The 12,755-nt window shown below is 37.4% G+C and overlaps 1 protein-coding gene across 4 annotated transcripts in view; it reads left to right on the top strand.

Moving 5' to 3' along the window:
• Positions 1-12,755, top strand: part of usp6nl (USP6 N-terminal like) — a 90,265-nt gene that overhangs the window by 58,944 nt on the left and 18,566 nt on the right. For all 4 annotated transcript variants that reach the window (XM_052118470.1, XM_052118469.1, XM_052118467.1 and 1 more), the window contains 4 exons: positions 743-825; positions 1,905-1,944; positions 5,258-5,338; positions 9,418-9,525. In XM_052118470.1, coding sequence (XP_051974430.1) covers positions 743-825; positions 1,905-1,944; positions 5,258-5,338; positions 9,418-9,525 — 312 coding nt within the window. The remainder of the gene's footprint in view (positions 1-742; positions 826-1,904; positions 1,945-5,257; positions 5,339-9,417; positions 9,526-12,755) is intronic.

Below are 12,755 nucleotides of genomic sequence, written 5' to 3' on the forward strand. Positions count from 1 at the left end.
CCACCCTTCCATTACTTGCCTTAAATATGTATGAAGTTCACAGTGCAGCAAAACCATGCGGTTTGAGAATTCAAGCCTTCGGCAACTCCACACACATATATATATACATATATATATAAACACACTAGAACTGTGAATTTTCCCTAGGATCTTTTTCAGCAGCGGTGCTGTTGTGCGAACGCCCATGAACCACTACCCCAGATCATTATAGATATCTATTGTTTGAGAGGTTTGACTTCTTACACAGCGCTTTAAACTAAAAAATTCACACTATAATTCAAATGGGTTACATTAGTTTTGTGGTCTGCAGCGTGATATCGAGGAAAGCCCATGTGCCTGATCCTTGCGCTTCAGAGAAAAGCAGATCATTGCCGCGGGTAGTTCCATGATGACTTGCTCCAAACTCACGTGGAAACCAGGCTTCAATCGCAATGCAGAAATATCACGTTGAAAATGAGAAGCATATTTAGGGTGTATAAAGCGCCGACCTCAAGATGATCATTACGTTTGCCTCGGTGACCTGAAATGTTGCCAAAAAATAAATAAATGGCATTGTTTTTTCACTGCTGTCCGCAACCGATCCGAACAGACCTAGTAAGTGTAACGTTGTGGCAAGGATATTAATGAACCATGTAAAATTTCAGCAGTGGCGCTCATAATTTAGCAGCGCCGTTGTGTCACTGTTGAATGCATATAAGTGAAACACTGCACATTTACTGTTTTCTGTTTATTGTGCTTTCAGGGTAAAGAAAGTGCCAAGGTGGAGTCATGGGAGGAAGCCAATTATGATCTGTATAAAGTGGTGGACCGATTCGGCTTCCTGCAGTAAGAGACTTTAGAAACTGAAGAAACCCAGTAGAGAACTTTACAGCTCTTATCTTGATGTCTGTCTGCTCCTCTTGCCCTCTCTTGTCCTCTCTTTCCGTCCTGGCGGGGAGGTTTGTGGCTCACCCAGGCCCCTTAAACAGCACTGTACTGTTGGATATTTATAGGGTGCCACATGTGGCTGGCAGATCAGTAGGCTATTATTACAGTTATAATTACAGAGAGAGAATAAAAGAAAAAAGATGCAAAAAGAATGCAAAAAAAGACAGAAAATGAGAGATAGAAAAGCAGAGTTAGTTAGATAGACAGACAGATGGCACGTTATCTATATTATTCAGTATTAATATAAATCAAATAGTTTAATCTTATTGAAAATTTGCTATTTCACCCAATATTTGTGCAAATCCCAAATCAGATCTGAAATGGCAGCCATGAAAATGGTAATTTCCTGTTTGTGTAGCCGACTGAGATCTCACACTTTGAACAGTTTCAGGGGTGGGGGTCATGGGTGCATCTTTACCCATAGTGATGTTTATTTATCCAGTGAGTGTACTTCCTGTGGAACAAAGTAATTCCCTTTTTCAGTAATACATGCAAACAGTTTGCTGGAACTCAAATTTTACTTCAACAACCCAACAAAGTTTTTGATTTATGGTTACTTCTGTTTCTCTCCCTGTGCAGCCATCGAGTTTCTGAACAGTGGCCAGACATTCAGCCATATTTAAAGCATCATTTTAGAGACTATGAATGACTATTTGTCAGTTGTAGCCCAAGTAAAACACTTTGTTGACATTGTGAACATTTCAAACCCAACTTTTGAATGTGTCTGAGTTTACTTTAGACACAAAATTGTCCCTAGAAGCTTGCTAAATCTGACAAATCTCCCTTTGGTGATGTCTATTGACATACTCAATTGGAAACACTATTTATACATCATCAATATATATGTTTTAATGCCAAAACTGCAAAAAGTTTTCTTTTAGGGGTAGGGTTAATCTACAATAATTAGTGTAGCTTGTTTGGATTGCACTCATTGTATTCCTGTTTGTAACCATGTGTGTTTATTTTGTCTTTTTCAGCGAGAATGAGCTTCCAGCATATGACGTAGTGGAGGAGAAGGTGAGCCCAGCTCTGTGCTTGTGTCTGTGGCACCAGAACGGTGTTAAACTTGAGCTGAACGTTTTTGAAAGAACAAAATTAGGCTAGAATTATGCTTAAAGGAGCTGTAAATTATGTTAGCCGTTTTAGAACTTCCATGAGACTTAGCCATCGAATTAGACATGCCCCTATTTCCATAGACACGTAAACACACAGATAAGCTTGGAGACCGTTATAATCAGAGATGGAGCAGGAGAACATCTCAGTTTCGCAGGTAAGAACTGGCTAAATTAAAAATTAATTTTGATGTAAGCAAACATTCAAAAAATAAAGCAACGGTAGCAAAGTAGCATTCTAACTCGACAAACTGACGCTATCAGCTTCCTTTTGCCAATATATGGAATATCCGGTGAATGCGCAGTATGATTGACAGGCAGAAAGTGTTACAAAGTCTTGAGACACTGAGATGCCGTTTTGGACAGTTTTGAAAACACTCTTTTAAGTGGATACATTTGAAAGTGCCATCTTCGTGTTGTAGTGTGGACAGGGAAAATGGAGATATTGGAACTTGATGATGTATTGTCATGTAACTGTGTGATCCATTCAATCCACAACAATCAAGATGGCAGCCCCATGTTGTAGTGCCGTTGTTGTGCCTGCTATTTACTTTGATAGCATTGTTAAAGATAAATGTTACTTTGTACAACCTTTACATTACATTCCTTCAAAGGTGACGTGAAGTTTGCTCTGAATAGCTTCCTGGCGACAGAAAACAAGGACATTTGCGTTTCAGATGAAATGCGCATTAAGGGGATTTAGGGACCCTACACACTAGAGTTAATGCTGCGTCAGAGAATGCTGCTAATGCATTGATTTCAAAGGGGATGGTGCATTGGAAGGATGAACAGGGAAAACGCAACGATTTCTGAGAGTGAAGCTCCATCATGCGACTACAAGTTGAGAACATTTCAACTTTTGCTGCAACGCACACTGGTGTAGGCATCCGTTGACCAGTGAGAATCTAGGAGAGGCAGGACTCAAACATGTGGTTTATTCATTCCCTGTCCTCTATTATCTTTCTCTGTCTGTCTAAAAAGATAGTAATTGTGGAGCGAGAGTCTGGAGAAGAATTTCGATGTTTACTGGTACATCAGAGCTCCATACTGCGACTAAATCGTCGCATTTTGCAACCAGTTTTCCTAACAGTGCGATTAAACTTTCCAAGAGATCGCAGTGGTGCGACTACAACGTTGGCTGACTCTCTGATTTTGTGCTGTGGTTTTTTGTTCCATATGATAAATATGAAATGGCAAACGTTGCAAAAACGAAACAAAATGGACCTGTGATGGTTTAAAACTGAGTTAACTGAGTCATTAACTTTCTAGTTAATCCATTCAGTTAAATAAAATTATAGGCTTCAACTGTTTGGTTCAGTGATTCGTTTGGATTTCACATGGTAAAATATATGCATGTAAAGATACAGAGGTAGATTTGTGCAACAGTGCCCTTCACTCGCACAGTGGTTTGCGTTTTGATATTTCTCTGACTCAAAGCGTAAATGTAAGCCAGTCAAATCTGAAATGATTATAGGTAAATCTTACCATTGATTTTATGGTGTTCCACACATAATTATTATGATACATTCTTGAGCTTCAATGGTAATTAAATTATAAGACTGCAAATGACTTAAAAATATAGAAATAGCCTACATTATTATTTTTTATTAATTAATTTATTTTCTCCCCAATTTGGAATGCCCAATTCCCAATGCGCTCAAAGTCCACATGGTGGCGTATTACTCACCTCAATCTGGGTGGCGGAGGAGGAATCTCAGTTGTCTCCGCATCTGAGACCGTCAATCCATCTTATATCTTATAATCTTATAATGTGGCTTGTTGAGCGCGTTACCGCGGAGACCTAGTGCGTGTGGAGGCTTCACGCTATTTTCTGAGGCATCCACGCACAACTCGCCGAGGAGGTTACCCCATGTGACTCTACCCTCCCTAGCAACCGGGCCAATTTGGTTGCTTAGGAAACTAGGTTGGAGTCACTCAGCATGCCCTGGATTCGAACTCGCGACTCCAGGGGTGGTAGTCAGCATCTTTTCTTGCTGAGCTACCCAGGCCCCCTAATAACCTACATTCTTTTTCAAGATCATCTTTCTCCATCACTTACTGATATAGGCTACGGTATTATTAGATACATTGGCATTAAGTGTCCGGAAGGCCACGATAAGCTAAAATAAGCTGACGCAGTATGCAGAACGGACCACAAAACTGTGTCGTGATATGCAGAAAAGGACAGCCTCTCAACTTTTGTGCCAGTTGCTATGTAAAATCCTGGGCCAATTTCTCTTCCCAGTCCAGCCCTGGCTGAACTCCGTTATTTATGCTGTCAGTCATATTGGTTCTAATTTGTTGTTGCTGTAGTATCCGAAGCACGAGCTGTAAAGGCACAGCCCTATTCCAGAAAGGGGGGAGGGGAGCAGCAGCTCATTTGCATTTAAAGAGACACAAAATCAGCATGTTTTTGTTTCCACCCTAAAAGAGGCATTTAAAACATGGTATAATAAATGATCCATGGGGTATTTTGAGCTGAAACATCACAGACACATTCTGGGGACACCTGAGACTTATATTACATCTTGTAAAAAGGGGCATAATAGGGCTCCTTTAAAGTAAGCACCTAAGCACACTTTTCAAGCAATACATATCTATAGACAGTTTCTAGTTGTCAGATATTTGTAGAATATGTTCATGGTTAATGTGATGACCTCTAGCTGTGGTTTCTCTGCTAGGACACCTGTGTGAAATTCATGCATTCATTAACCTTGACAACAGAATTACAAAGCTTGCTGAGAAAAGTGAAGTTAGTTTTGCAAAAAGCTCTAGCATTATATGTTTGAAGATGCCACTTGGTTTCATATTTAGACATCTAATGTCATCTTTAAGTGTGACTTGATTCTTAAGTGCCCTTTTTGGGGCTATACACGCACAATTCAAGTTAAATTTAGATTTAGATCACTTCTTTAATCACGGCCAAGAGCACTTAATGTCATGTTTTAAAGTGATGAGAAATGCTAAATTGTAGAAAAGGCCATTATCTGCTCCTGTAGAAGGAAAAAGAGTGAAGATATTTAAAATGTCTTGGGTGTTTGTATCTGGGTGGCCACAAAACTTTTAATAACGCTGTAAATCTAAAACAGCATAAACTGTTTGTAGTATAATCAGACATTTAGACAACAAAAGTGTTGATTTAAAGGCACAGATTAAACATTGCGGCAAGTTTTTGTCATTTTTATTGAATATATTCTGTTTGTAATTCCTGCACTTAGCAAAAGCATCTGGAAGTGGAGAGAACATCAAAATGGCTAAAAATGCTGAAAAGCTGGGAGAAATACAAGAACAGCGACAAGGTGGGTATGTTCTTCATTGAATGGACTTTAAATCTCTAAAGGACTTTCAAAAAATGTCTCTGTCTTTCATCTTGTGGGCATCATTGAAACATTCCCCTTAGAAAAGCACTGTTGTGCTTCAATTGGACAAATTGTGTATGTGTGTGTATATATATATATATATATATATATACACATGTATGTCTGTCTGTCTATGTGTGGTAATATCTTCAGGCTGCGGTTTGTGTGTTAAATTGTATTTCAGCTCTGTAACGCTGTCGGGTACATTTGAGAAATCATTATGATACCTGAGGTAAAGCACGACAGTTCTGCAGTTTATTACTCTGTGTGAAACTAATAGAGAGAGGAGTTAATGTGTGTCGCTCTTAAGGGTGCAATTATCCAATTTAAACTTGATTTGACGGTTGTGCATCATGATAGTACACCAATTAAATTGAAAAAAAAAAAAAAAATAATGTAACAATTTCTTAATCAGTATTTCTGTCATCTTTTTCAGTAAAAATATCAAAACATCCTTAAAACAAGTTGCATTTGCTATTTACCAATAGGGTAAGAAAAAGGTCTGTGTTCATTCATTTCCTGCCGTTTTTTTTATTCAAAATTGAAAACAAATGGCTGTCACTTGATACAAATTTGCCAATTAATTCATCGATTTAATTGCATGTCAGTATTTGTTGGGAAATGCCTACAAATAAAGATAATTTGGCACAATAGTTTTAATACTTTATTTAATTTCTAATATATAATAAATATATGTAATTACAATAATTCAAACACTTTACGTTATTTTTAACCATTGATTAGACAATACAAAAACTTTTTTAGAAGTCTTTAGAAGTCAACTATTGTTTAATATACATATTTCAAATGCGTGAAATCAAAAGCCTGCAAAATAAAAATGATGCTTTTAACTTTTTTCCTTTTTTAAAAAGAATTAGGCAAAAAGGATTTGTTTTTTTAAATAAAACAGGTAATAAAACAAACAGGTAAAATGTTTGAATTGTTTTTATTCAAATAAAAAACAAATGTTCAAAGGGTTGTTTTGTTTTTCAGTTTAGAAACTACAATTTAAGGAACAGCATACACGGACTGAAAAATAAACGTAATTCTAAGGGAAAACACATTTTATTATTATTATTATTATTATTATTTACCCAATTGCCAAATCGTTTTCTTAAGCATAAATCTCAGATTTCTCTGAAAACAAGACTTTTATATTTTTTCCCCTCCCCTTTATCTCCCCAATTTGGAATGTATAATTATATAATAATCAGAATTTGGCTTCATACAAATTTTTGGGCCCAAAAAAACATGAATTACAAGATTTTACAACAAAGCAACTCATCTCTAAGAACTTCTTGTTGAAAATTTGGAATCATACGAAATTGTTTAATGCTTCCGTGTTGTTTATTGGCATCAAACCTGGTTGAAACAGGCCTTTAAAGGAATAGCTCACCCAAAAATGAAAATTCTCTCATCATTGTGTATGACTTTCTTCTGAAGAACACAAACAAAGATTTTTAGAATATCTCAGCTCTGTAGGTCCATACAATGTAAGTGAATGGTGACCAGACCTTTTGAAGCTCAAAAAATCACATAAAGGCAGCATAAAAGTAATATATATAACTCCTGTGGTTTAATATGTGTCTTCTGAAGCAATACAATAATTTTGGGTGAGAAACAGATCAATATTTAAATCCTTTTTACTATAAATCTCCACTTTCACTTTCAGAATGTGAATGTAAAAGTGAAATTGGAGATTTATTGTAAAAAAAGGATCATATCATATAGCTTCCAAATACATAGATTTAACAACTGGAGTACTTTTATGCTTATGTGATTTTGTTTTTTGCATGAAAGGTCTGGTCACCATTCACTTGCACTGTATGGACCTACAGAGCTGAAATATTTTTCTAAAATTTTAATTTGTGTTCAGAAGAAGAAAGTCATACACATCTGGGATGTCATGAGGGCGAGTAAATGATGAGAGAATTACAATTTTTGGTTGAACTATCCCTTTAAGGTGACTATGGCTACTATAGCTAATCGCCATCTCTATAATAATTTAATTGGTCTGCATATGTGTGTTTCAGATTTTTCTGTACACAGCCTACATACACACATACACAAACCTCACTCTTCAGACATCTTGTTTAAAGTGTTTGTTTTTTGTCTAACTGATGGAGCCATTGAATTCCTACACATCCGCAATTACAAAACCAATCCCATATCAACAAACAAACACTCAAGGCACTCGCCTGTTTGTCATGTTTTGTTTTATTCAAATAAGCAAACACTCTTAATCGTCTCATTATACTGTGTTAGGTGAGATAAGAGGCAGAATCTCACACACACACACACTCACTCATTCTGTGTGTGTGGCTCTGGGATATGTGCTGCTATCTGTCAATAATCATGTCCTCTATAGCTCTCCCAAAGTTTATTAATTTCATCATTATCATTATAGTAAGTGAGATACTCGGCAACCATCAATACACACGCAGGCTCAGATGGGCCCTGAGGGGGAAAGAGACGTTCAGTATATCACTTAGCAGCAGTAATGTGGACAGATGAGAGAAATGGAAAAGTGTTCATTCCTCTTGTTCACCTCTCCACCTGTCCACAGTTGCACATCTCTCTCTCTCTCTCTCTCTCTCTGTTTCAGTGGGGTGAGTTTTAGTGTAGCTAACAGACAATTCTCATCGGCCATCAGCTTTTGTGGTTTCAGCATTTTACTTTTCAGCTCTTAATCTGCCCTCTGATGGGAGGTTAATCTTCCATAACTGCCCAATCACCTGTGAGACACACTCACTTAAACTGCTGTTTTCTATTAAATTAATGTTGAATGTGTTTAGACACCGTGATTGTCTGTTTTGAGAGTCTGCTTATAACAAAGAGAAAAAGTAAACTGTATGTGTAAACTCTAAACTTCCTACCAAGTGAGAAAAGACTGTTTATTGAAACCAAACTCCAAAAACTTCTGACAACGGACAGATAAATAGATTTGCAAAGCAGCCCTAAATCACTATGTTCCCTCCTCATGATGTTTTCATGTTGGTATGCAGTGCCCTTTTTATGCCATGCGTACTGCTGCGTGTTCTTCCAATACAATTCAACCTTAGTTTCATCAGTCCACAAAATATTTTCCCAGTATCATTGTGGAGTGTCAAGGTGGTCTTTGGCAATCTTCAGGCATGCAGTAATGTGTTTGTTGGAAAGCAGCGTGTCCTGCCGACATTTTAACATTTTAATGTTTTTAACATTTTAATGTTTTCTGTATTGAAGACTCCGGAACAGAGTTGTGAACCAGTTCCAATGAATCTTTCAAGACTTTAGCAGTCACTCTAGGGTTTTTTTTTTACCTCATTGAGCATTCTGTGGTGTGCCCTTTGAGTCATCTTGGCTGGAAGGCCACTTTTAGGGAGAGTAGCCACAGTACTAAAAAATTGCCTCCATTTATAGACAATTCGTCTAACTGTGAAGAGACAAATATCTAAGCTCTTCAAGATAACTTTAACCCTTTCCAGCTTAATGCAAAGCAAAAATGCTTGATCACAGGTCTATTAAAGCCTCTTTTTTTTTGTGAGACATGGTCCACATCAGCAGATGCTTCTTGTGAATTGCAAACTCAAAATATTTTATAAGTCAAAGTGGCTTTAACCCACACCTTCAATCTTGTTTCATTAATTGGATACCAGGTTTGCCAACTCCTGACTAATGAGATTTTTTTGTCATCTTTAGCTTAGGGGTTCACTTTTTCCACAGCACTGTGAATGTTTAATGGGATGTGTTCAATAAAGACATGGAATATTATAATTGTCTATGTGTTGTTAGCATAAGCACATTGTGCTTTGTCTATACTTTAATCACATTTTGTGACCAATTAATGTCGAAAGCCAGTTTTTCCATAATTTTTCTTGCCACTGTAAATTACAGTTCAGCTATATGCCTTAAATTTGCATCAAGTACTTTTTCCCCACTTTTATTCCAGAAGAAATTAATAGTAAATTTTACTAACATTCAACAAAAATTATATACTGTGTGTGTTTGTGTGTGTGTGTGTGTGTGTGTGTGTGTAGCTGGCGAGAAGGATCTATAAGGGACTTCCACTGCAGCTGCGAGGTCAGGTTTGGGGTCTGCTTCTTGACATCCCCAAAATCAAGGAGGAGAAGAAGGACTTATATGAGGTAAACATACACACACATACTTCGAATTCTAAGTTCCTCCTGCTTATTCTGGACTTTCTTTTAGAGCTAGTTCTGATTAGACAAAAATATGTGCATGTAAGAGGGGCAAGCACAAATTCTGTGCTTAAATATGACCACACACAAAACACAGAGGGAAATATCACTGCAAATGTACAGTAGCAGCTTTACTAAAGCCCTGCAGTGTGTAACTGTAGCTTTTTATTTTTTTCAATAACATTTTTTTTTTTTATGAATGAGGCATACTGTATGATCCGACACCTAAGAACTGCCTTAAGTGCCTCCCAAGCTATGCCCACAGAGGAAACTGAGGACCAGTTTGTTGAAAAGCAGGATTTTGTGAAAGGGATACATTAAAGCGCCAACTATGTGATTTATTTTTCTCCATATGTGGCAACATCTCTAAACTCACCAGGGCGTGATCTGAGATGATTTCAATTGAACAGTCAACAACAGATGAAATGAGGGACATATGAAAAAATGTATTCTAGAATAATTCTTATGTACTGATTAAAAATTGTGTAGTCCATCCCAGATGGGTTTAAAAGTCTCCAAATATCTGTTAGACCAAGATTTTTACTCATCCTCTGAAGTGTCAGTGTTGCTCTAGGGGGCTTACACATGCTTCTGCTTCACTATGATCAAGGACTGAGTCCGTCAAATGATTAATGTCTCCTCCCAAAATTATATCATGAGGGGTGCCAACTGCTTGCAACATCCCTTCAAGATCTATAAAAAAGACCTGATCATCAATGTTAGGTGTGTAAATATTAGCCAAAATCAACCTTTGCACCTGAATATCTGCTAAAACAATAATGATTCTCACTAATTTATCTTTAATCTGTTTGAGACATTTGAATTGTAGATGTTTACTTATCAATGTAATGACTCCCCTGCTCTTACTTGAGCCAGCACTTAAGAAAACATGTCCACCCCATATCTTCCCAAATTTTTCAGCTTCCTGCGGGGAAATATGTGTTTCTTGAAGAAACACTATATCATATTTCTTATGTTTAAGAAAAGAAATAACCTTCCTTCTTTTTATGGGGTGCTCCAACCCATTCTCATTCCACGTAGAGACAAACCACTCATATTAACATTTGACCACAAGGAGTGTTACTACACAAAACAAACTCCAGCCACTAGGTGGAACCAACACAAAAAGAAATAATATGGCAGCCAGCTTCCTCAGACAGTCCAGTGTATATTCAGCGAGTCATGGCTGGAAACATCAGTGCCTTCCATTGATGTAAGTGTTTCTTGCATCCTTGAATCGATCATATTTCTCTTGTCGAATTCGCAAAGTCTGGGAAGAAGAAAATGCTGTGGTTTTTCCAAGGAAGCTTTCCTTTACGCCTCGTGTAACACAGGATCTTTATCGGATGATCCCAGAAATTTGCCCAGAATTGATTGGAGTCTCCTTCAGCGGATCTACATGCCAGGACCCTGTGAGCTCACTCAATTTCCAGCTTATGGCCTGTTATGTCGAGCAGACTCGGGAAGAGTTCATCTAGGAATTTCACCATGTCTCGACCTCCTTCATGCTCAGGAATTCCAACAATTCGGACATCGTTTCATCGATTACGATTCTCAAGGTCTTCCAGCTTTTCCCAAATGTGCTGCAAATCTACTTTGGTCTCTAGCGGATTAGCAGCTAATTCCCTCTCTGATGACTCCAGAAAATAGATCCATTTCTCGACGTCCCCGATTCTTGTAACCAATTCAGAGAATTTCGCCTTCATCACCGTAATTGATAGATTTATTACAGCAAGATCTTCCAGGTCCTCTAAGACTTTCAGACGAATATGACGACCAAGTGACGCTATGGCTTACAGACATGCTGAATTTCTCCCGCCGCACCGTCCAAACTGAGTCCCTGGTCTGCGGGCCTGTCAGCTTGAGCACCTAAGTGTCTTTTAATGTCTCCAGAGCCCGAGGATTTAGAATTATTTGACATGTTGACTTCTTAGAACTGTTATGTAGCAGTGTGTATCAAATCTCACCGGTTTTCAACACAAAAAGGATTAAAAAGTGAGCAAAAAGTGCGCAGAGCTCGTCGTTCACACGCCCGACCCTCGCATGGCGCCGCGTGACCGCCTAATACCTTTTGTTCTTCATTTTTGTCATGTAAGTACATAGTAGTTAAAGACGCCTAATAAAAAACGGGACCTTAAAAATAATAACAACAATATAGAATGTAAATAAAACTAAATTAAATATAATGTAAAACACGTTTTTCTACTAGATTTTAAAGCTGAAGTGTGTTATATCTGTGACAATAGCGTCTAAGGCTATCAAATTTAAATATTTGTCGAATTTAAGATAAAAATCCACATTTTAATCCTATAATGAGCATTTGAATTTTGGATTTGTGCCAAAGACTGGTGATGGCTTACATTCTCGTGCTAAAACAGCTGCAGTGTGATGAGTAAAACAGAACGCTGGTGTCTCAAGGCACGTTTTAAAGGTTGAATTTATTTTTATATTGTCACAGTGTCTAAAAAAAGTTATTGTTTCTGCGCAAGATGCTGAAAAAACAGTGTGACAATGCAACAGTCAAAGATGTCCATCTAGTGTATGCTTACATAGAAAAGTAGTGAACGGTTCCCAGAGGTGGAGGTCTTTGGTGGTTGTCTTGACTATGCCTTGCTCTGTCAACAGTGTCTCGCTGCATAAGAATTAGGTACATATAGACAACTGTACTTAATGAAAAACACTGTGGTGCCAGCAGTATTATTGCTTGAGTCCATGATAGTACTGCTTGAGTCCATGATAGTACTGACACCGGTACTTACTACTTTGCAACATTAAGTTAACAAAGAACCATCTATTGAAGCATTTATATTCTTATTTAACTGGCTAAATCTTTTTACTTCATAATTTTAAGCACATTTGTGCCAGTGTTCTTTGCAATAAAGTATATCTTAAGTATATCCTTGATCTCTAAAATACTATATATATTTATATTTATTTTTTTCTGCTCGCTTGTGAATGTAAGAGATTATATCGATTTAAAAATCAGATTTCTTTTAGATTTCCCTCCTCCCTGAAATAATGACTTTAAAATTTGAATTCAAATCTTTGTAATATTTCAGTGAAAAATTCACATTTTGTTTCTCAGCCGTCTGGACAGCATCAATAGATCGAATTGCAAGAATAAACTTTGATTACAAACAGATTTCGAAATACACCCTACATCTGCCATTGGTTGA

The sequence above is a fragment of the Xyrauchen texanus genome, chromosome 45 (assembly GCF_025860055.1).
Source record: "Xyrauchen texanus isolate HMW12.3.18 chromosome 45, RBS_HiC_50CHRs, whole genome shotgun sequence".
Classification (NCBI taxonomy): Eukaryota; Metazoa; Chordata; class Actinopteri; order Cypriniformes; family Catostomidae; genus Xyrauchen; species Xyrauchen texanus.